General features: G+C 44.0%; 1 protein-coding gene across 2 annotated transcripts in view; it reads right to left on the bottom strand.

Moving 5' to 3' along the window:
• The window catches only part of UNC13B (unc-13 homolog B), a 198,376-nt gene extending 175,625 nt beyond the window's left edge, over positions 1-22,751 (bottom strand). For both annotated transcript variants that reach the window (XM_086629933.1, XM_086629934.1), the window contains exons 1-5: positions 22,732-22,751; positions 18,204-18,321; positions 16,888-17,011; positions 9,175-9,245; positions 5,653-5,710 (exon numbers count right to left, since the gene is read on the bottom strand). In XM_086629933.1, coding sequence (XP_086486059.1) covers positions 5,653-5,710; positions 9,175-9,245; positions 16,888-17,011; positions 18,204-18,321; positions 22,732-22,736 — 376 coding nt within the window. In that variant the 5' untranslated portion in view covers positions 22,737-22,751. The remainder of the gene's footprint in view (positions 1-5,652; positions 5,711-9,174; positions 9,246-16,887; positions 17,012-18,203; positions 18,322-22,731) is intronic.
• Positions 22,752-25,435: the final 2,684 nt, after the last annotated feature.

The following is a 25,435-nucleotide window of genomic DNA, read 5'->3' as shown; positions in this document are numbered from 1 at the left end:
TTCTTCTGGGGCAAAAACTACTCACACTTGGGAGGTTTTTTGCTCCTTCTAGATACTTAGTCTGTTCTCCAGCTGATTGTGTCCTGCTCCCAGTAGTGATCACATCTCATCTAGCACATCGTGATGGAAAACTGCATGAGTGATCTGATCTAGGTGGTCCCGCTCAGGCAGGGGTATTGGACTAGATGATCCTTTGAGGTCCCTTCCAATCCCTAACATTCTGTGATTCTGTGTGATTGTGTGATGAGTCTTAGAAATGTTCTTGAGGATATTTTTATTATATCTAAAAATATATCTATCAATTATTTACCTATATGGTAAGAACACTCCGTACTCAACGTGTGTTAGGTTAGGGAGGGACACCCACCTGTTCCTGAGTAAAACTGGCTACAAAAGTGGTGTGAGGAAAACAACCTAGGCTTCTTTAACCACGGGCTGACCTTAATGCCAGATCTTCTATCTAGGGATGGGGCGGGTTTGTCTCCACGGGGGAAAAGGCTGCTCGCTACAGAACTAGCTGGGATCATCAACAGGGCTTTAAACTAGATGTGAAGGGGGTGGGGGGTATTGTCAGACTTAGAGGATTAACAGCCGATGACGGCCCTCCATTGTCTGATGAAAGGAGTGTAGGCAGGTGCCTTCGGCCTGCTGCCTCAGTGATACTAGGGGGTGATATGTGTAGTCAAGAGCAACACACAAGTTGCCTAGAGGTTAAAGAGAATCCCAAAAATAACAGCTCAGGTAATAAAACTTCCCCCCCTAGGGGTGCTGTGGGGTCGAAAGCCCAACTTACGTGCTTCTATACAAACGCACGCAGTATGGGCAATAAACAAGAGGAACTGGAAGCTCTTGCTATCCGGGGAAACTATGACATAGTCGCCATCACTGAAACATGGTGGGATGACTCGTATAACTGGAGTGCTACCATGGATGGCTACAAGCTCTTCAGGAGGGATAGGAGAGGTAGAAGGGGTGGTGGGGTTGCCCTGTATGTAAGGGAAGATCTAAACTGTTTAGAGTTAAATGTTGGGGATGACCTAGTAGAATGTCTGTGGGTGAAAATCAAAGAGGGGCCTATGAAGGCGGATATTGTAGTGGGTATCTGCTACAGGCCACCCTATCAGGACAGTGAGACTGATGAGCTATTCTTTAAACAACTGGGGGAAGTCTCGCGCTCACTAGCCCTTGTCCTTATGGGTGACTTTAACCTGCCTGATGTCTGTTGGAAGTATAACATGGCAGTCAGGAAACAGTCTAGGCGGTTCCTGCAGAGTGTGGAGGACAACTTCCTATCACAACTGGTCAGTGAACCGACTAGAGAAGGTGCTCCCCTAGACCTGCTGTTTGTGAACAGAGAAGGTCTTGTGGGAGATGTGAAGGTTGGAGGACACCTGGGGCTTAGTGACCACGAGATAATAGAATTCTCAATTCTAGGGGAATTTAGGAGGGGGAACATTAAAACGGCCAAGCTGGACTTTGGGAGAGCTGACTTTGGGCTGTTTAGAAGTCTGGTTAACAAAGTCCAATGGGAGACAGCTCTCAAGGGTAAGGGGGCGCAGGAGGGATGGTTACTATTCAAAAAGGAAATTCTGGAGGCACAGGAGCGAGCTGTCCCTGTGTGCCGGAAGTCGAGCTGCCGGGGTAGAAAACCAGCTTGGATAACAAAGGAGATTTGGGAACATCTCAAAAGAAAAAGGGATGTCTACAAGTCTTGGAAGAATGGGCAGGCATCCAGGAATCAATACAGGGAGGAAGTTAGGGCATGTAGGGAGATAATCAGGGAGGCAAAAGCCCAATTGGAACTTAGACTAGCCTGCTCCGTAAGGGACAACAAAAAGTCTTTCTATAAATATATTAATAACAAAAGGAGGGCTAAAGATCACCTCCAGCCCCTACTGGACTCAGGGGGTACGTTAGTCACTAGGGATGAAGACAAGGCTGAGGTCCTTAATGCCTTCTTTGCCTCAGTCTTTAATAATAAGGTCAGCAGTTCCCAGGTGAGCTGGCCTTCGGTGTCTGAGTGCAGGGAGGGAGAGCAGATCGAAGCTCCTGTGATCCAAGAGGAACGGGTCAAGGATCTGCTCCTTCGGCTGGATGCCCACAAGTCTATGGGGCCTGATGGTATCCACCCGAGAGTCCTGAGAGAGCTGGCGGATGTCATTGCCAAACCCCTGTCCATTATCTTTGGGCAGTCTTGGCTCACTGGGGAAGTTCCGCTGGACTGGAGGCTGGCGGATGTTACCCCCATTTACAAAAAAGGGCGGAAGGAGGATCCGGGGAACTACAGGCCTGTCAGTCTGACCTCGGTGACGGGCAAAGTCATGGAACAGGTTATCTTGAGTGCTATTAGTGAGCACATACAGGTTAACCGGGTGATCAGGCCCAGTCAACATGCGTTTATGAAAGGCAGGTCTTGCCAATCAAACCTGATCACCTTCTATGACAGGGTGACCCGCCTGGTTGACGAGGGAAGGGCTGTGGATGTAGTTTTCCTGGACCTCAGTAAAGCCTTTGATACAGTTTCTCATAGTGTTCTGGTGGAGAAACTGGTAACTGCTGGCCTGGATAGGCACACCCTCCTTTGGGTTAAAAACTGGCTGGATGGCCGGGCCCAAAGAGTGGTGGTAAATGGGGCTAAATCCGGCTGGAGGCCGGTCACCAGTGGGGTTCCCCAGGGCTCAGTGCTGGGCCCAGTTCTGTTTAACATCTTTATCAATGAGCTGGATGAGGGGATTGAATGTACCCTCAGTAAATTTGCGGACGACACCAAGCTGGGAGGCTGTGTCAATCTGCTCGAGGGTAGGGAGGCCCTTCCGAGGGATTTGAACAGACTGGATCGTTGGGCTGAGGCCAATGGCAGGAGCTTTAAGAAGGCCAAGTACAGAGTCCTTCACTTGGGGTATAAAAACCCCAAGCATCGCTATAGGCTCGGGGAGGAGTGGCTGGAGAGCTGCCTGGCGGAGAAGGACCTGGGGGTGTTGGTTGACTACCGGCTTGATATGAGCCAGCAGTGTGCCCAGGTGGCCAAAAAGGCCAATGGGATACTGGCGTGTATCAAGAATAGTGTGACCAGCAGGAATAGGGAAGTGATCCTGCCCCTGTACTCGGCACTGGTGAGGCCGCACCTGGAATATTGTGTCCAGTTTTGGGCCCCTCGCTTTAAGAGAGATATTGAGCTCCTGGGGCGAGTCCAAAGAAGGGCGACTAAACTGGTCAAGGGGCTGGAAAATAAAACTTATGAAGAGAGGCTGAGGGAGTTGGGGCTGTTTAGCCTGGAGAAGAGGAGGCTGAGGGGAGACCTGATTACGGCCTATAAATACTTGAGAAAAGATGGTGGGGAGGCAGGGGAAGGGCTCTTTACATTAGTGATGGGTGACAGAACAAGAGGAAATGGGCATAAGCTTAGTCAGGGGAGATTCAGGTTGGATGTTAGGAAGTATTTCTTCTCTGAAAGGGTTGTCAGCCACTGGAATAAGCTGCCCAGGGAGGTGGTTGAGTCCCCATCCCTGGATGTGTTTAAGAATAGGGTGGATGAGCTACTTGAGGATATGGTTTAATGGGGATTAGGGATGGTTGGACTCGATGATCTCTAAGGTCTTTTCCAACCTAGAAATCTATGAAATCTATGAAAAGGGGGTTGAGCTCCTGCATCACATGCAAGGGTCAGGTCAACTTTCAACACAGACACAATCAATGCATCTTCCGGGTCGAAATCTGGAGTTTCAAAGTTCTATGCTACATTCAGGCAAGCTTACAATTTTTATGCACAGGTTGATGCAAGCAGAGTTCATTTTTCAAAAATACTTGCACATTAGAAGTCTATTTTATATCTGTCCATGTAAGTAATTAGATATTCATAGATGTTGGATACTTGCAGGCAGTACATAAGCAAAAGTACATGCAGTGCCACAAGCTTTATTGAATTACTAGAAAATTCTTGAATACATTAACCACATAGTGCTACTAAATATTTAACATCAATTCTAATGACTGTTTTAATCTCATGAATGATTAAATTAATTCTTATGCGATAGTAATTGCTCTAACCAGAGGCCTTCAATTAATTATCGTAAAAGGTCACTTTCTGGCAAGATGCAGGCTGTTAACAGGCAACACAAAAAGGGCAGCTGCAATTCTACTCTTTTATTTGCAAGAGCTGAGTTGGTCCTCCGGGAAGAAACTGGCTACCAGAGCTTGAGGACGTAAAAGCACCATGTTGTGGGAACAGGTGCAGCTATTTTCCTTTACAGAAGCATTCCTCCTAATTTACCCATACATCCCACTACCTAGAAGAGTTGATCAAACCAGCCTCTCTCTAACAAAAGCAAAGTCTAGGGCATATAGCCAAGAAAGGCATTTCAGCAAATAACTCATTCATTTCTTGCACACTTCATATTGGACTGTCTTGCTTTGATCTTTTGACATTAGGGGTTCTGCATACTGCACTAGGAGGATTTGGTCAAATACTAGTTTCTACAACAACATTTCTCATTTGTAGGCTTTACAAACCAATCGTACCCTTCTGACTATTTAAGAAACAGGAAAAAAAAAGAGCTTTAATCTTTACATATACTCGTTTTAAAAAGAGGGAGGACACATTTGGTGTCACCTAGGGTATCACTGCCGGAATACTTTCATATAGCTTTGCACGTTCCAGCTACACAACATATTCCTATTTCCTAGGCAATTGGTTAATGTCCATGTTCTGTTGAAGATAGTTTTAAGATAACATAACAGCAGGATACAGATAAATTAATTCTACCCCAAAAAGGTAAACAGTAGTTAACATTTCCTAACGTTAACAGTTTTCTAGAGATCCTATAATCAGCCTAATGGATAAGCAGTCTGCAAACTAATATGTACGTCTTATAGGATTTGAACTAGAAGATAAAAGATTCCTTTAAATCATGAGATTTGAATTTTATTAATGTTGCTGCCAAAAGTAGATAAGACATTCATAAGAGACATCATTGAGCTTTCATCTATTGCAGGTTAAAAGCAGTGTTTCACAAATCTAATTTTGCAGACCATCAGATACATTATGTCCTAGGTTATTTTTCCATCCATGTTTTCAGAAGCATAAAAAAATGCAAGATGAGATAAGCAGAAATTAGTAAAAATATTTTTCATCCATCAACACAGCATTTGAAAGTCATATCAAAGAAATTAGGCATCAAGTACACAAACCTCTGGTGCATTTCAAAAGGCTACCAGCAGTACCTGTCTCCATCTATTCTTCTTCTTTCCAAATTTCATTAAAAAGTCATAAAAATAAATTCAACACGATGTTTAAAGAGAACATACTCTGTTATATGAAAATTATATTGGTATTTTCTTACTTGTGCCAATATTACAAGGGTCTGACAATCTAGGCAACCTCAAACACATTTTGTGCTCCTGTCACACATGAGGGGACAAACAAGTTAAACACTCAGTACCTGATTTCACTTTCTAGCACTAAAAGCTTTAGACCAACATTTTGAGGGGCACAGTTTTTCATAACTGACAACAGTTACTGGTTTCACAGAGGTTTAAGTACTTGTTACAAGAAAATATTGTTCAGATGTAGCATTGTTTGATAACTAACCAGAAAAGAGAATAAAGTACACTGAAAGAGAAAAAAATATCAAGAAGAAATGAAATCAAACTTACAACACTGGGAGGCAGCACTGGGCAACGGTTTCTTCTGGACTTCCTCCTGAAAGGAATACTAAAGAGGAAAAAAAAATAAGTAATACAGACCAGTATGAAAGTGAATGGTAACTTTATGAAACAGCTTTCAGAGTATAGCATGCCACACAGAAGAGAAAACATCGCTGGTAGCATCAAAGCATTAAATATTCTCCTTAATATCCATATTCAAGCACGCTCCCAGAAGCATCCTCTTTTTTCATGCCAAAACCAGGTGTTAAAAAGTGCACATCTTTAAAAAGTGCACATAAAGTAGCTTAAGGTGAAGTCTGCTCTAGTACCAGCACAGGCTCTGTTCTCAATTGTGAGACCTGAAGTTAAACATCTGAAAGATTGGATTCTCCACACCACAACACCACTGTGACATGGAGCTCAGAACTGAGTATAAGCCTGTTTACATTTAGGCACTCAAGCACAGCTTCAACAGTTCAAAACTCAAAAGTGCGGGATCGCAGCAACATTGCACTAGGAGACTGAAGCAGTCAGATGATTAGTGTGCCTAGCAGGGCAGTAACACAGTGTTTGCCCAGCCAACGCTTACGAACTCTTCTGTGAGCCACTGTACATCCAAAATGAAGACTTTTTTTTCATCTCATTTAATACTAAATTAGAGAACACAGAGATATTTCAATTAACTAGCTTTTACTTTTCACAAAGCTGTTTGTTACAGCATCAAAGTGTTCCTTAGGGGAATGCCAGTGGGTTTATTTCGCTATTCTCCTCTGTCTCATATTACACAGAGATAAAAGAAAATTAGGACAATTCAATGAATAATGACAACACTCTTTGCTAGGAAAAAAAGGTCTGAGGACAAAAGAAGTGGCAAGCTTAGCAACCTGGTGCTGCAATCTCTGCAAAACGGGGCCACCAGACAGCCTCTCTTTGGATTTGGTAAAGATTAATGAGCAGTTTACTACACGGAATGTGACAACCTGGAGGCTTCCGCTGTGGCTATCTTCCAATCTGTTCTGTTTAAAATGCACAAGTGATCCTGAAAGGTGGTTAGTCTTCTCATCAGCAAACTGCCAACTCACTGAGTTAATCAGAATTGCGAAAACAAGAACTGCTGGATCTCACAGCACTGACTGGTTAATGAAGTGGTGAAAGGAAGTCTGCAGATGAGCAATTTCAGCAGCACAGGACAGCAATGGGTTCAGAATCATTACACTCAGGGATCCTAAAATGGTAGTAGTTTGTTCTTTTTAAGGCATCAGCCCAAAGGCTATCAGCAGTCCCAAAAAGAAAATTGAATATTAAGTCTTTGTAGGAATAGAGACTAGAAAGCATTTTTATGACATCATATAAACTCCAAATGAACCTGCTTCTTGAATGCTGCTGCTGTGCAACTTTAGCTTGTTCATCCATTGTCTTAAATGGAGATGGCTGAACTTAACGCACAGAAAACAAGATAAAGTTGTCCTGCATTAAATATCACTACACAGACCAGGACTTTACAGCCCAAAAGCCACACGAGAAGGTGAGCCCTGTAAAGCTGAGTGCCACAGAGTGGATGAATGAGGATCAGTCATTCAATCTCTCCCAATAAACCTGCCTCCAACTGGTTTCACAACACAGGGCTTGTTTGCTCAGAGCAAATAAGCTATTTCTTCAGGCAACGCACAATTAAGGTGCTGAATTCCTTTGCTACAACATAACTGACCTGGGTGCGTTCAAAAGGCAACTGACATTCACAGAGGAAAAATCCATCAAGTGCTGTTAAACACAAAGACACTGCCTGCGGCTCTGGAAGTTCCTGAGCTACAAGTCACTGCAAGTTAAGGGAATATGTAAGGAAGATATCATGCCCGCTCTGGGTCACTGTCGGACACGGGACAAGATGAACCTCAGGTGAGGTCCTGCACAGATGTTCTCACATTTTTTCATCTTCTCAATGGTGACAGGAAACATCTATGATAAATTTGAGATAAATTTTAACAAGGGCATGTAGTGATAGGACAAGGGGCAATGGCTTTAAACTGAAAGAGGGCAGATTTAGATTAGATCAAAGGAAGTCTGTCTTCCCTCTGAGCGTGGTGAGGCACTGGAACAGGTTGTTCAGAGAAGCTGTGGATGTCCCATCCCTGGAAGTGCTCAAGACCAGGTTGGATGAGGCTTTGAGCAGCCTGATCTAGTGGAAGGTGTCCCTGCCCATGGCAGAAGGGCTGGAACTAGATGATCTTTAAGATCCCTTCCAACCCAAACCATTCTATGATTCTATGATCATTAGGTCACAAATACAGAGATAGGTTTTTGTTACTAGCATATGATAAAAGCCTGCACTTCGCATGCAGGTGCATGGGCCTCCAGAAAAGCAGAGTATTCCAAAGCTCAGGATATGTTTCAGCAAGTACCAGTTCAGTGAAGCACTAGAGGGCACCTATGCTTCACTGAAGTACCTGGCTCGGACTGCTACTACAGTCCACAGGAGCAGGGAGGCACCACAGCAGTATCACTGATAGGCCAAATTACAGATTGAGCTCGTCATCAACTCCAAGAGCTGCTCAAACTTCTAGGAAGGCAGCACAGGTGCCCTCAAGCAGTTATGTTTTTACCCACCCAAATACTGGTCTATCCTCAGTCAAAAAAACCCCACACACTATTTTTCTTCATCTGTACAGTAAACTGAATGACTCACATAAAGAGCAGAAAAGAATGGATGAAGGATCCCAGAACAAAAACCTGCTAAAGCCACTGGCAGAACGTTTTGCAAGTCATCTTGCTACAGAAAGAGATCTATCAAGAGTTTAAGCAAGCACCATGTTCCTAATCAATGATGTTGGCATTGACATGTAAGTGGTTGTTCGGGTTTTTTTTTTTTTAGAATGCTAAACTTCTGGTACAGGCATTAATATGTCAAATCTTATTCTGCAAACAGTATGAACTGTAAAGAAAAGTTTTAATCACATAACAGTCTCTCTTAAAAAAATTTGTAACTTTTAGTTTATAGCTGTTTAATCAAGTACAAGCTAGAAAGACAGGAAACCAAAGCCATAGGTAGCAGGTATTATAATGCAAGATTCATACAAACTGAGCCATAAACAACCCAAAAAGGACAAAAGCTAATAGCTCCAACAGTCCTCAGATCCAAGAAAGATTCGGTATCTTGCTTTGCCTTCTTTGCAAAAACAGCTAGCAGCAAAAATATCCTTCTTGACTTGATTTCACAAATGAAAAGAACCTACCACAGCTTGTCAAAAATGGTTTTGATCTCTTCTAAGGTAACACATGGTATCACCTTTCCTTTGAGTGCATGCGCAACTACAAAACAGTTCCCACTATTCAAGCACTTCCAGCACGTGGAAGAATGTTCCTCTCCTTAACATTAACAGTATACTTGAGAAAACAGTTCTGTGAGCAGTCCATGGAAGACTTGTAAACGGTGAACATTTAGTACCTACCCTAATCACAAGAATCCAATACAAAGAATAAAAGCAAGTTATAAGGCATTCAAGGATACAGCCATCTTTCAGTTTAGATATTTACCTCATCATCTCCCAGTGAATTTATTTGTTCTAATTTTCTGGTCCAGTATCTGGCCTCTTCTTCAGGGATATCTATAGCAAAAGAATAAGTCACACCACCTTATTAATCAGGCAAATTTGCAGTTATCACCAGTAGCACTGAAATAGGGAGGGTATTCCAAGATCACACCATGAAAAGCTCACACATAACTTGGAAGTAATAGGACTGTCTCACGTTGGCAGTCATTTGGAAAACAAACATTGTGAACAGTAACACAGTTCAAGGGCTTACATTGCTTTTTTGCTTAAAGCTGATTAACCTAACACACACTGCACAAACGTAAGAAAGAGTAAGACAGGCTGGTTCAGGTTTAATTCAAGCATGAGTTCTATGAAGAGCCATTTCACAATGATACTAACACACTTGCTATATGCTTGACGAAGCCTCTTCTGGACGCTTTTATAACCTCAGTAGAACAAGGGCTCCTTTCGAATAGCACATCCTACTTACATACCTGGTGCAACACAAATTAAGTACCCAAAAAGAAATGGTCTCTTGTTTTCCTTTGCAGGCAATAAGCCAAATCTTTTGAGGTAATGAAGAGCGTGTTATAGGCAGTCGTTTTCACATGAAACCACGTTCCTATTTTTACACCACACGGCAACTTCATTGTGAAATGAATCACAACAACCCTTTTACCTTCTAGAAGATTTACCAAGTTGATGACCGATAGCAAGTAGCAAGCATCATCACCTTTATTTTGGTAACTATTTTCTGTTTCACACTTTGAAGTAATATAGTGTCCTAATGGTTTGAAGGGAACACAGACTTCTGCCACTCAAAATTTCACCTCTCGAAGTGCACGCTCGGAGGTGCGGATGAACTGCTGTGCTTAAGGAATAGAGCAAGAGGTGCACAGTACCAAGGGTAACAACCCACTGAAAGAAAAAGCACCAGTCAGGCTCTCAGAACAGGAGAACTAGGTAAATTATTTATGGATGGAGGGGTGTAAAATCATTGAAAAGAGGGGAAAAAAATGTTTGGGGTTTTTTTTTTTTTAGCCACTCAACATTCCTCTAACTAATGACTTCTGAAATTTGGCTATTCACAGCCTGAAACAGCACCAACGCAGAAATTTCAGAGTTCACACAGGAAGGAAGTGGAGGGACTGCTCCAGCTAGACACCACTAACCCTGCAAGCTGACAAATGAGGATGCGTATAATACCAGTTCAGCTAGTTTCCCCATCTCTTTTAACTCTTTACACTCTCAGTTGTCTCATTAGGAGCCAAGAAGTTTACATGTAACAAGTTTGTTTTCCTGCAATGAACTGTACCCCTTGAATACAGCCACAGTGACACGCTAAGCTATGCGTTGGCGAGACCCGGAGAAGTAGGCTGGTACAGTCTCCTGATGAAAAAATGGTTCTGAAAGTCACTCTCACTCCTGAGAGAAACAAGAACAAGATTTATCGGTGGGTGAGCATTACATTGGGACCTGCAATGCTTTCAGAAAGGACCATGTATTGCTTTCTTCTTATACTTGAAGGAGATATCTGTCCTCCATGTATCCTCTCTCAGCCACACAAACCATCATCTTATGAAGCCAGTGACTCGAGAACTTCTAGAGGTAATAGTGGCCAGTGTACTAGAACACCAATTGCTTTCAAAAAGAACAAGGAACATGCTGGATTTAGTGGAATTCGAAGTTTTAGAAGGAGGTGTTTCCTTGGACTACGAATTAGTGTCAACACCATCGTAACAGAAACACCACTGTATTTTTATGCAACTAGTCCCACCCAGACAAGCAGGGTAACACAGGCCTCACTTTCCTAGAAAGTTTTAGGAAACTGGAAACTGGCTCTAGAAAACCTGCATTAAGTAGAAAAAAGACAACCTATTTCTCCTTGCTTGAAGGGAGACCAAAGTAATTTATTTTTTCCATAATACACAGAGCTAGTTGCTCTTTCTGATGTACAGTACATTGCTTTGTTGTTATATGCTATTAGAAAACAAGGTAAGAGAAACATGAGAGAGTTTTCCACAATTACACAAGTTTTAGAAAAACATTCATGTTTTTGATCATCAGGGCTGCAGATCACAGCTGCACAGATTTATTAGATGAGCTCCGCACAAATTAGGGATGGCATTCAAAGGAAATTTGCACAGAATTGATCTAGAAAGAAGGCCTCAATTAACAGCAGGGCTATCAGGATGCAAACTGATGAGATGTAGGAGGACAAACTCCAGCAAGCATCTGAAGTAATCCAAACATTAAAGCAAAGCCTACAGAATTTTGTCTTTGAAAGCCATCACTTCTCTAAAAGATGAAGAAAAACTCATGAATTGAGGACTAAAGGTCAGAATCAAAACAACTCGACTCTGGAGCCTGAAATCAAAACCAACAAGACCTAGGAGGGATGATGCAATGGATTACCATCAACATTGCAGGAACTGCAGATGTCTCAGGGTACGCTTCAATGCTTTCCCATAGACCATGGCTTAGCAGCATGCATAGGCATCAAGGAGCATCATATGTCTCACAGATTTCTTGTTCCTATCTTGTATCCAAAGTGCCCATTTCATAAATGGAGCTATCAGATTTTTAGTGCAGCACTGCTGCTATTCTGTTGAAACAGCTTCTTAGGCAAGTTGAATATAAAAATCTGCTACTTTTTACATGCTGGCTGCTTTAAGGACATCTTAGAGAAACGTCTTGTCATCAATACCAACGGCAGTACAGTTACTGCACTGCAAACCTTAAACATGAAGCAGCTGGCCTATCAACTTGAGTCAAGTTACCTGCTCAGAAGAAGAAATGCCCAATGAGGCAGAATTCTCCGTTTTTTGAGGAAGCAGTTTGTAACTATTTTTCAATTTCACTGTCCATTTGTGTCTTGCCTCAGTCAGCTGTTTTTCTTTGGAATGCAGAGAACAGAAATCCCTAGTGCAGAGATGACAGGCTGACTGCTTGCAAGGCCACATCTACTGGCCAGCTCCTACATCACTGCTCAGCTTTAATTACAAGTGCAACATTAACTTTTGCTTACAAGATAAAAAGCCGAACTAGTCCAAACAAAGGTCATCTGATGCCAGTTCAGGACTCCACTGACACCATGCTTGGTAAACAAGAGCAGCAAGGCCATATGTCAGTGAAGCAAAACTGCTGAATGAGAACAGTGAGGAGAGGGGCAGATATGTTCACTAGCTTTTGTAGCTTCTTAATTTGGTACCAACACGGAAATCTTGCAAGCTTTACCGTCCTTGCTCCTATCACTGTCTTCAGCTGGAAGTTGAACCCCTTGTCCTCTCTGGGCTCCTGGTGTCAGGGAGCAGTGAGATCTGGTTGCTCCCTAAGGAAGATCCCATGGCTGGCAGGGCAAGGGACTTGCCAGCCAGGCCCCATCCTACAGCATCTGAGCTAGGCAGGCCAGAGATCATGGCCAAATTCAACAGGAGCCCAGATCGGCAAGCAAGTCCCATGGTGACAAAGCAAGACTGAGGTCAAGCCAGGAAGTCAGTCCACATCTCGGCCTGGATCTGTGGGGTCCATAAGCAGGTACAGACAGGGCCATGGCTGAGGTGGGGGACCAGTAACCTACACAGCATCGACTGTTGATGAGCAATCAGCTGAAGTGGAACTCCTGGGCCCATAAGCAGGCCATGTAGGTGGAGGTCCCAGGTGAGGATGCTCAGAGCAATTGAGACTTATCAGTGCACCCAGAGCCCTGACACTTGGATACACCGCACCATCACAGAAATGAGGACACAGAAGTACAGAGACTTATCAGACTGAGGAAGAAATTAGAGAAGAATTTGCTGCATCTATACAGACCACTTCACTCACAGTCAGACCTCCTCAGGTACCTAAACATGAAAGTATTCCCACTCAGAGATCTCTATCTTGGCAATAACCAGGAGTTTCAGACCTAAACCTTTTCTTCACTGCAGGCTTAGTGGTCCTTGCTCTACTCCTTGTACATCATCTTGTGCCCCTTGAGTTTTACCCAGGTATCAAGTCCTAGGCTGGGGCATGCCCCTGGTCAGCATGAGTGAGAACAAGTGCTGGAAGAAGCAGCGATACCCCCTTTCTCCTTCCTTTCCTACAAGCCTTCACCTGGCTTCCTCTCTCCTGAGCCTCAACTTCTTCCCTTTCCAAAGGTATGGGAATCTTCACAAGTTCTCACTGAAATAACTTTGCAGATCTGAGTATTTCTCTTTCTGTACAGTTCCCAAGGTAACAAAACAACGAAGTACATTGACTCCACCGGATGGCTGGATGCAGATCAGGATGCTCCCAGCCTGGGAGCATTGAGAATGCTGAAAGCATTTTCAGTCCAATTATCTACTAGAAACAGCCTGGCATAGACCCAAACTTCTATAGTTTGAAAGCGAAAAGCATTTTTGAGTACTCTGTCCTGTAAGGGACTTTCACATAGCCATTGCACTTCTAAAATAAGGGGCACAGAGTAAAATTGCTTTTAAACAGCACAATTTTACTCTTGAAAAGCAGCATCTTGGAAAGCCTGCACCAGCACACATTCACTACATCAAGAAAATAACAGCAAGACTGTCTTCTCCCTAGCAGCAAATTTTCTAAACCAACCAAGAAGAAAAGCTGTCTCCCTTCCTTGATACGTCTGTCCCATTCCTTCGAAGAAACAGATACGATCAGTGAAGAAAGCTGCTCCAGCCTGTCTTTGCTGGAACCACTTCCTCCCATCAAGAAGGCAGTTTATTGCCATTTTAAAAAGACTATCAAGCATAAAAATGCTTTGCACCCTAGAGGTTAATATCAACTCTCACTAACACTTCACATTTCAAATGCTCACGCTTTGCTGCACTTTTATAGAAGATTTTCAGTCATTTTGTTTCTGCAAGATCGAACATTTAAGAACACAGGGCTGGCAGAGAACATGAGATGACAGCCTGGTCCCCAGCACCGCAGTCCATCACACACAGATACTGCAGAAGGGTATCCAGATGCTCTAACACATAACGGTTTACAGTGAGTCTGTTTTCCTTGAAAAATTTCCTTATACTTAAAAAAAAAAAAAAAAAAAATGTAATGCAGTCCATAACATAAATTGCAGGAGAAAGCAAATTTTCTTTTGGATATTCTCAGAGTACACAGGCAGAGATCAGAACTTCATTTTCTTTTAAAGCCGAGACAGCTGACAGGCAACAATGGCCGCACTCAGAGAGTAGTGGTCAACGGCTCGATGTCCAAGTGGAGACCGGTCACGAGTGGTGTCCCTCAGGGGTCCGTGTTGGGCCCAGCCCTCTTCAACATCTTTGTCAGTGACGTGGACAGTGGCATGGAGTGCACCCTCAGCAAGTTCGCTGATGACACCAAGCTGTGTGGTGCTGTCGACACGCTGGAAGGGAGGGATGCCATCCAGAGGGACCTCGACAGGCTGGAGAGGTGGGCCTGTGTCAACCTCATGAAGTTCAACAAGGCCAAATGCAAGGTCCTACATCTGGGTCGTGGCAATCCCAGGCACAAATACAGACTGGACAGAGAATGGATCGAGAGCAGCCCTGAGGAGAAGGACTTGGGAGTACTGGTGGACGAGAAGCTCAATATGAGCCGGCAATGTGCTCTTGCGGCCCAGAAGGCCAACCGTGTCCTGGGCTGCATCAAGAGGAGCGTGGCCAGCAGGTCGAAGGAGGTGATTCTCCCCCTCTACTCTGCCCTCGTGAGACCTCACCTGGAGTATTGCGTCCAGTTCTGGAGCCCCCAACATAAGAAGGACATGGACCAGTTGGAGAGGGTCCAGAGGAGGGCCACGAAGATGATAAGAGGGCTGGAGCACCTTTCCTATGAGGACAGGCTGAAAGAGTTGGGGCTCTTTAGCCTGGAGAAGAGGAGGCTCCGGGGTGACCTTATAGCGGTCTTCCAGTACCTCAAGGGGGCCTACAGGAAAGATGGGGAGAGGCTGTTCAGGAGGGCCTGTTGTGATAGGACAAGGGGTAATGGTTTTAAAATAGAGGGAGGTAGATTCAGGTTGGATATTAGCAAAAAATTTTTTACCATGAGAGTTGTAGAACACTGGAATAGGTTGCCCAGAGAGGTGGTGGATGCTCCATCCCTGGAGACGTTCAAGGCCAGGTTGGATGAGGCTCTGAGCAACCTGATCTAGTTGGAGATATTCCTGTTCCTTGCAGGGGGGTTGGACTAGATGACCTTTGAAGGTCCCTTCCAGCCCTAACCATTCTATGATTCTATAATATCAGAATGAATTTAGACGAGAAGGCAGCGGCTACGAGCCTTGTCTTCAGCTACACATGCTGTTCTCTCTCTCCCAGAAGCCTAAACGCTTGCCCAAAAAAACAAAGTTTCACCTCACAAAGAAACCAAGTGAGTTATTCCTCTTCTTACATAACAAGCAATTTCAGTAATAAACTTCCCACTGATGGGGTGATGACAGCAGTGAGCCACCAGGACATTTTCACGAGGAAGAGGGATGGCTCCAGAGCAACGTTAGACAGCTTAGTTGTCAAGACGGCTGAGATGTTAAGACACCTTTTCTCCTTCACACACAGGACCATAGTTAAGAGCAGTGCCCATTACATCTATAAAACACTGCACTCGCCCTGAATTGCACCATCCCGCCAACTGTGCACTCAAAACTGTACACCCAGCTTAGCTCTCAGAGCACAAGATACAATTTATATCAATTTTAGTGCTGCAAGGACAAAGCCTGCATCCTCCCTTGCACCAGGAAGAGGGGTAGGAGACTAATGGATGACCTAACTTTTTCCCATAACAGATGGCCAATCCTGTCAGTTGCTGGCCAAATGCCAGCGGGCACACAAATGCTCCACCAGTGCTTAAAGCATTATACAAATTGCTCACACTGCCAGGGGCTTGGCAGCAAAAAAGAAGCCATAGGCAGAGAGGGAGAGATGAGCCTTGCAATGAAAGACAAATTGGAAACACTTTTCAATACTCACTGCAGAAAAAAAAAAAAACCACCACGAGTCAAAAAAACATCATCTTTGCTCTTGGTCCCAAGAGTCAGCTAAGAGCTGGAAAGAGAAGCTATGTAAGCCTTGGATGCATTCTGCTTAAGCCCTTCCTTTGGAGTTTGTCTGTTTGTTTGAGGGGTTTTTGTTTTGATTTGAGTGAAATAAATTTTTTAAAAAATACACACAAAAAAAACCCCACACATCCAACTTTACTTGAGACAGGTTTGCTCCTAGTATCTACTTTTCCACATTCTGTACTTTTCAACCACAAGTAATTGCCAGAAAGGCAGTTGCTCTCATAAACCGAGTTATTTATATACTCTGTAATGTTCAGGAGCACTGAGCATTAATGTTTCGCTAACTGAACTGCACGCTTCTAACGAGCTTTAAGTGCACCTACCACAGAACAGCTCCAACAACACACTTGACCTCTTTTAGAGCCAAATTTGTGTGGATACAAAGAAGTGAACGTTCCTTGCTCAGGAACAAAATGTCTGACGGCACAATCCTGAAATAGTATTAATAGTTTCTTAAACTGCTACAAGTCTAAACATTCCAGCACTCTGAGATCATCAAATCTTCCTTATTTATTCTGATCTTGTTAGAAAGAAGCCAAACAAGAAATGAACACCAGCGGTGTAATTTGCTCTGAACTATTTTGGCTGATCTGTGAACGAGCACAACTTGATTATAAAACTCAAGTTGCTCCCAACACTTTCTCTCCACTGTCAGCACCCCTGAGTAAGTTATTGAAACGCACTCACCAAAAGGTAACTCAAATCTTGTGTCCAGCAAAATTTTATGAGGAGTCGGGTTTTTGGTTCCACAGATTTCATCATGTTTCATTACAACTTCTGCCTCCAGCGTAGACCACTCTCCAGGACCTTCCTGTGAATCACAAGCCACAGGTGAAGTTTCAAGCCTGACAGGTCCTTATGCAGCATCTCTCACACGCTTGCTAAGATAAAAGACTCCAGGAATAGCCTTACAGTATCATAAAGACCCAGTAACATCAAATAACATCCATTCAGAACACGCTGGAAGCTTTTCTTCTAAATCTCAAAGGTCTTTACCAAGACAAGCAGCGAACACCTCCTAGCAGAACTACTGCCTTCTCAGTGGAACTGCAAACATAAGTCCTGAAAGGCAGACAGCGAGGAGTGCCTGGACAGCCAGAGGAACTGAGCACCAGCTAGACCTTACAGCCATACTGCTGGGCATCCCCACTCTCTTCCTTCTATGGAAAATACAAATGCACTCTCCCTCTCTGCTCAAATTCAATTATCTTTTAAATAAATGCCCTGAAATTTGAGATATAAAACCAAACATGTTCACCTTAGCTGCAAGAACCATCAAATTCAGTAGTTAAGGCAGTTTCAGACATTGCCTATTTTTTTCAGTTCACATCAGCACCACTAGACGCCCTCTAGCACCCAGAAGCTTTAAGATGATGTAGACATGCTCTGGGCTTGCCTCAAAGGCCAGCTTGTGCATTATCGAGGCACCCTCTGTCTTTTGCAGGAACTCATAGAAATTTGAGCATCACAATAAGCAGTCGGTCAAAGAATCATAGAATGGTTTGGGTTGGAAGGGACCTCAAAGATCATCTAGTTCCAATCCCCCTGCTGTGGGTAGAGATACCTTCCACTAGATTAGGTTGCTCAAAGCCTCATCCAACCTGGCCTTGAGCACTTCCAGGGATGGGACATCCACAACTTCTCTGGGCAACCTGTTCCAGTGTCTCACTACCTCAGACACTTGTCAATTATATGTGCTCCTTAACAGATTAAACCCTGTTTCTTGAGCCTTCATGAGTGAAATGAGACCAAAGACCGCTACTTAAGCTCAGTTTTGGTCTCTCTATTGAAAGCCTCCCTCAGAAAAAAAAAAAAAAACAACACACAACAAACAACTCACAAAAATGTGATGCCAACAGCCCTCTCCCCTCAGCTGGCCTTCCTGACTTTGCAAGTGGAAGCTCTGCTGAGGAGCACCGTCCTGGGCTGTGCCAGGCCAGATTTATAACATGTTAACTACCAACACTGGAGCTGTCAAAATAAAGTTTCTGTGTCAGCTTAACCTCATCAGACTGGTGAATGGCCTTCAGAGCAATCCACACGGTGCCAACCAGGGTGTCCCAGATCAGTCCTTTGTTCCATACTTCAACAATTAGGCCCAGGTCCAGCCGACTGATCTCACTGCAAGAAAAGAAAAGGCAGCACAAGTGAGAAAAAAGCAGAATACAATCTAATTCTGCTTTAGGTTCTTGTGTTACCACCATGATTATACCAGTGAACTCTTTCCATACAGCTGTGTCAAGCTACAGAAAGCTTCTGGAAGCGCGTGGTCAAGGTAGTTCATGCTCACAGGGAACACCAGTTTCGAATGACTGATTTCTCACAGTTTAAAAATAACTCCTCAAAGACTGCAAACCAAAACCCTGAAACACATCGTCCATGGACTGCCTGTTGGGAACTTGTCTCTGCAGCTACGTACACAGGAGGAGGAAGTATATCTTGGGCCAAAACCTAGAGGTGAGCTGCTCTGTGTCATTAGGCACCTCATTTCTAACAAAGCAGCTGTCTCCTTTCCCTTGGCGGTACAGCAACAGAAGCCTACTCTGGCAGGTCCAAACGTGACAGTGCTGATCAGTGAGTGGAGCTGCTGCAGACCAGAAGTAACAGTCCCAAACCCAGCACAGCTGAATCAGCAGCACTACCTACTGCTCAGGGCTGCGTTGCGCTGCTTCTGCTCCAGCACCAGCTTCTTCCTCTGCACAACACTGCACGGCTTGGAGCCACATCAATCTCTGGCAGCAAGCGGCAACACAGCCACTTGACCACCACGTGCCAGGTTCTTGGAGACATACTTAGCGGAAGGTTTTCATGAACATCATCTCTCTCAGTAAGGGAAGGATGCATCTCAAGTGTGCTTCTTCCCAAGGCTTCACAGTAGTTATGCCTCCCTCTTCCATGCTGGTTTACAATATGCCTACTTAAAAACGGCATAACACATCAGCAGCCTGAATGCTGGTAAAAACAATGAAGTAGAGAAGAATCCTGAGCTCTCTGTTGATGTGCAACCATCTCACACTTATCATGAAGCAAGGCTATTGTTCCCACTTCTTTGAGCTCGGGACTTCCTCCTAGTGCAACCGCTAATCCTTAAAAGTAGGTATAGGTCAGCTGCTGCCCGCTGTCATCCTGTTCAAATGTATCCACACTAAGTTTATCAAGAGAATTTAAAAGCATGCTAGTTGCAAGTTTCTAAAGGGTGCCATCATGGCCAAAAAAAGGAACGGCTGCAAAAACTAGTATATATTTGAGCTTTGCTCCAGAAACTTCTTACCACTTTAAGGGAGAATATTGTATCTACAAGGTTACAGACAAACCCTATAGCTACAGCAAAGCACATTAATATCTATTTTAAACCCAAGTGCTTCTGTTCTTGCTTAAGACACAGGAACTGAGGTCAGGAGTGTCCAGTACTTGGGTGACTCAGTCTACATAGTTCAAAATCAAGCTATTACGCAGGCTAATTATGAGTTTACTGCTAGAATCTTGAACTGGATTCTTCTGCTCGCTCTGTTTGGATATGGCTACTCAATACAGACAAGCTAACAACCAGTCACCTGCACCATCACTGCTCTACCCTCTCACGGCTTGCTGCTTAGAAGATGATATCTGATTGCACAAACTTGCAATAACAACAGAAAAGACTGATTTTCTGCTGGCTGGACTAGCGCAAGGCCAGGAAGGGAAGGGAAAGAAGAAATACTGCATTTTCAGGTACACTGTAAAACCGTGTTCTTTGCCTCAACACGTATCGACAGAGCAAGACATTGATCATAAGACACTCAGTGGGCTTCTCTACAGAACTCCACAAGACAGAACACCAGATAAGAACAAAAAGTAAATGTATTTTCAACAGGGGCTTTGATTGCCTTTGTGTCTCCCTTTCTCCACCTTCTGGTTAGATGCGGAATAGCGTCAAAGAACAAAAGAGATGAGACTGGCATTTGGTGTCCCTCCCTTTCCATAGGCACATAGAATTTAAACGAAAGACATCTCTAACAACTTCAAAACCGATTTAATTACCGTGTTCTAAACATCAGTTTTCACTTTCACTCAAGAGGTGCCTGCTGCAAACATCAGCCCTTTTAAAGCCACTTCGAAATTGAAAGATGTCCCCAAAGAATACATTAAAGTGCTTCACTGGTCTGGTAAGTAAGTAAATCTCAAGCAACCTCAGAGCCTCAAATTCTGAAGTGTTATGCCTCACAAGGAGTTTGGAAGCAAAAACAACAAGCACAGGTAGAAGGCATTTTCTTGGTTGTAGTCTATTCTTCTACTATCCCTCATAAAAAAGGCAAACACAAATGGAGACAGCAAAAGCGTCCTTCCCTCAGGAAGGAACCACTGTGTTCAAAAGCTTTTTCCAACTACAGAAAGAAAAAGAGCAAACCAGCAAATAACAGTATTGGAATATCAGAGTTATTTCTCCCGGGACAACTTGATGTGCACACAACCAGGCAAAACACGTTCCCTGCCACACGCAATATTTGTTACAAAGAAACATCTGAACAACTGTGCTGTTGCCTGGCTAAAGCTGGGACGATAACCGCAAGGTAGTTCAGCTAATATTCTGCTTTCATATCCCCTAGCAACTAATTACGGAGTGGCACAGTGACCTTACAGCACGCTAGCTAAGCTCCCAGCTGATATCAGAGAGCAGTTCCAGGAGCAGCTTGAGAGGAAGGAGGAGGAGCAACCATGAGAGTCGTCATCCCACACAAACGAGTGCCATTCTTCAATCACTGGTGCGCAGCCTCCTCTGTAGCTGGTCATGTCTAAAGCCAGTTCCTGTCCGCAGGATGAGCACAAACCATGGGAAGAATGAGTTAGCAGTCTGGGTATGGGTACGTGATTTGTCAGGCCGGTACAACTCCCTGCCCTGACCTTACCCCAATCCTGCATGGTTTACATCAGTGATAGCCACAGCCTCTGTCTGACCAGGAACTGCAGAGCTGAGAGGACAGTGGCGTTCAGGAGCAGGCGTGTTTCGCCAGTTGCCAAAGAATAGGCTCCAGACTCTCCATGCAGAAGCACACACCTCGTGCTGCTCCAAAAGCAGAGTACCACCAAACGAGGGAGGTGGGAGCACAGCTATGATGGCAACACTGTACTGACCCAGGTGAACTCCTCAACCAGAGGCAGAAGCTTCCCACTTTCAGTAGAGGAGAACCTGCTGGATTGGAAAACATACTCACAAAATCCCATGTGGGTCTCTGGCTACAGATACTACGTGAACACCTAGACCTGCTCAAAACCAGTAGCACTAGCTTTGACTCCACAAGATGAACACGTCATTCCTCCCAAACAGCAGTGTCCAAGCCAAGTTCAGAAAAAAGCACTTTGAGTCAGGATTTACTAAATTTAGTTCACTTTGTCTTACCAAGCTACAGAAACAGAAGCAGATACAAGATACGAAGGAGCCATTCATCCACCAGCAAAAAATAAAAAACAACATTCTAAAAGATACTGGGAAATCCCTGGCTACCTGTCAGGACTACGAGGACCAAAGCAAATCGTTAAGTGTCAACTGCAGCCCTGGGACAGCTGGAACTGGTTCTGCTGTTCATGGCAGCAACTGGCAGCCCCTCAAGCTGCAGCAGGGGAGCTGGAAAACACATTCATGGGCAACAGGCCAATAACAGAAAACACCAAGAGCAGCTCCCACACTAAGGTGACCAGGATCACCATGTCAAAGCCCTGGGTGCACGAACAACAGCCTTTAATTGCCCTGACCAGCCTCACCAGTGGCATTCATCCACACTCTCTTGCTATGGCCCAGGAGCTACATTTAAGATCAGCTATGGGCCTTCAGCCCTTGTCTAAGCTATGTTGTAAGTGCACTTGCCTCCAGCTTAGCTGCAGCTGTGCCTACGTCTGGCCACGGACCCCCCCCATCAATCCAATCCAGCCAACAAATTGCCTTCCCAGCTCAACCGCAGTCTTACCTCATCACTGTGGACCTGACTGGCAATTGCTGGACTATGTCTGCGCCTGATTATCGTTACCAGACACAACATGGAGCCTGGTATGCTAAGCTGCACTCCCAGCTTGACCTCAGACTTGCCTCATTCCTACGAACTTGTCTGATGATCTGATCTGTTGGCAGATCCTTAGGCCTGCCCAACTTGCGTTGCTCAGGTACTGCAGGACCGGGCCTCAGCTGCTAAGGACCTTGCTCCACCAGCCGTTCCACCACACTCTGCTTCTGGCTCCCTGTCCCTGCGGAAGCAGCCAGTCCTTGCTGCACCCTGACAGACAGGTCTAAGAACAGGAATCCAGGCAACCTGTGACTACGCTGGCTAGTCCAGTCAGTCCACGCCATCAGCAGAGCCAATCTTCCAACATGTATCTCCTTCAGCACAGGTCAGTGTGTACAAGAGAAAAAAACAAATGATTTAGGTTGTTACCAGGCTTACATATTCTACCTACTTAAGTACTCCAACTTACACAACACAACAGCAGCTCCATGCAAACATCAATGCTGTGGAAGGACTCAACCGCAAGCACCTCGTCACGGCGCAACACTATACTCACAACATGAAGTCCTGTTCCCAGCAGGGTTGGTCACCTCGCACGGCTACCGTCGTGCTCTTCACATTTTGCACTTTCAGGGTCACATACGTATTGAATTTATCTGCGGAACAAGAGGCAAAAAGTTATCTCCTTCAATATATGCTTTCATCACATAAGCACATTTCAAAGTTTTCAGACCACACAGCAACACAGGGGAACCCAAATCCAAAAGCCCATATGGGAAGACATCACTGGATTAAGGAGCCAAATGTTCAAGATGTTTTTCACCTGCCATCAAATTTTCAACCACAGGTGTTAGAAATTCATGTACAAACAAAAACAGGCAACTAAGCACTTGCAGTAGGTCAGAGACAAGGAGTGTAAAATCCTGAAGAATACAGACATTCTGTGTGCAAGACACTGCTTACTGAAATGTAGATGAGAGGAAGAAAGAGATAGTCCGAAGGAGAGTGCCAATCATGCAAACCACATAGAGCAAAAAACAAACTTGAAAACATACAAGCAAGAAGCAGTTGGGCTGATCACATCACCTCTTCCCTTCTGACCCAACTGCTCTCCTAGTTCCAACCTCGTTTTCTACCCATGAGTCCGCAAAGAACTTTACAGACCAGTCAGGGGCAGAAGGAAAATACAGTGAATTACGCTGAATGTGCTAAAATTGACCTGTATTGCTTAAAGCAGCTGACCTAGAAGAACCACATTATACTCACATTTTTGCAAGACAGTCTTTGTTCAGAAGTTTTGTTTGGGTTTTTTTTTTAAATCTGAAGAAAAAGCCTGGACCAAATTTTTTTCCTAGTTGCACCTACCTCTTTGCTAATAACACCAAAAGCAGTCAAGCACAGACACATATAAAGTTTGAATATCACCATCTGAGAACGAACAAACTCCCTTTTAAGGGGAGTTACCACTTCAGACTATCAGTTTCATCAAGCCTGGAACAAGACATACGCTAAGTAGCTAGAAACCAAGTGTACAAATTTTAATACTTCAATATTCTGCTGCATCTAATCCTAGCATAAGTTAGACCACAGTCCATTTCGATACTGCCAAAACTTACATGCATCATTGCTGTGGGCTACTAGAGCATGTCCCAGCACGTAGCTTCAAATATCCTAACAGAAAGGGAGGAAAGGGTAACGACACCATCCAGAAGCTCAGGAAGAAGCGGGAGTCACTGAAAGTCAGATTCACTCGTATCTAGCTACACCACTTGCATCCTTCTGGGACACTGGGTTTGTCAGTGAAACCACATACTTCAGTTGAGTTAAACCTAGACTACGGGACAAATATGTTGCAGTCGCGAGCAGGCTTCTCAATGAGAGAAAGGACAAAGTACACACTATCTCCCTTCCATCCAGTCTGGGCACCCAGCTTTCCTTCCTTGGAAATTCAAGGTTGGTGCACACACAGATCTTGACTGACATGAAGTATGGACAAGGAGACCTGGGAAGCTTTCTGCTATAACCTGAAGACAGCTACATCAAGAAAATAAAGCTGAACAAGCAAGTCATGAATACAGGTGTGCAATTGCTTGAGAACTAAACACCTCAATAGGTGCTATTTCAGAAGCAAACTGCTTATTCTTTTGTAAACAGTACATCAAATTTCATTCAATAAACTTTTTACCCGCTAAGGGGTTCCTTGCTAGCTACCAAACCACAGTGAAATAGTTGCCTAGACTGTAAATTCTGAGTGTCACTAACTTTTTTGTTTTATTTTATTATGCAGACACAAAACACAGTGGATGGGATTTCAATCCCAACTACAGCCATTATGGACTGCCACGTAACAGAATTAATTACTTCTGCAGTACCACCAGCAACCTCAATCAGAATCATGGAGGCACCGAATCCAGACAGGCAAGAGGAGGTAGATGAAAACTGGAGGGAGAAGCATGAGCAGAAGTGACAGAGCAGGTGTCACCATTGCTGCGAACAAGCAGTAGAGCATGGCTTACCTGGTGGTCCTTGGAGTTTAGCTTTTTTCACTGTAAAGAGAAAAGAGGAAAAAAGAAAAAAAAAAAAGCAGCTGTCAGTGATTTTGTCCTGCTACAGTTTCATTTGAATCAGAGTGCCACCAGGCATCGCGTTAATTGGACAACACCTCCAGTAAAGGCCTGGTAGCTGGAAATCTGCACTCATTTTAACAGTTTAACAGATCCAGCGACAAAGCCTCTTCTGTACTCCATGTCACCTCTCTAAATAGATGCCTTTAAAAAATAATCACAGGATTCATGTTTGAAAAGCAATGTGACATGGCGAACGCAAAGCAATTCCAAAACCACTCCTTTGCAACCAGAAGTTACTACTGCTTAATAAGACATCATTTCATACCACCTCACTTTCAAGTTACAGATGCTCTAGAAGAAATAATCATTTCTTTATAAACAAAGACTCTCTCCTAACAGTGCAGAGTAGACTTGCAACAGCAATTTGAAAATAATCAAGCCTGAATAGTAGCTCTATAGTATGACATCTGTAAATCAATTTAACCCACTATGCCAAACAGCCATCTAAACAGCAGTTTAAACTCATCTCTCTTCCGAACTCTCCTCTGTTGATTTAATTCCAGGACAGCATTTATCAAAAACAATGGTTAAAACATAAAACAGCACTGGCTTTTATCTTGCCAGATGGAGAAGGTCCACGTCTACCTAAGTTAAGATTTCATTTACAATTCTCTTTTGCAAGCTCAAAAAGCT

Source organism: Tauraco erythrolophus, chromosome Z (assembly GCF_009769465.1).
Source record: "Tauraco erythrolophus isolate bTauEry1 chromosome Z, bTauEry1.pri, whole genome shotgun sequence".
NCBI lineage: Eukaryota > Metazoa > Chordata > Aves > Musophagiformes > Musophagidae > Tauraco > Tauraco erythrolophus.
The sequence above is the reverse complement of the archived record's forward strand: the minus strand, read 5'-3'. Positions and strand labels throughout refer to the sequence as shown.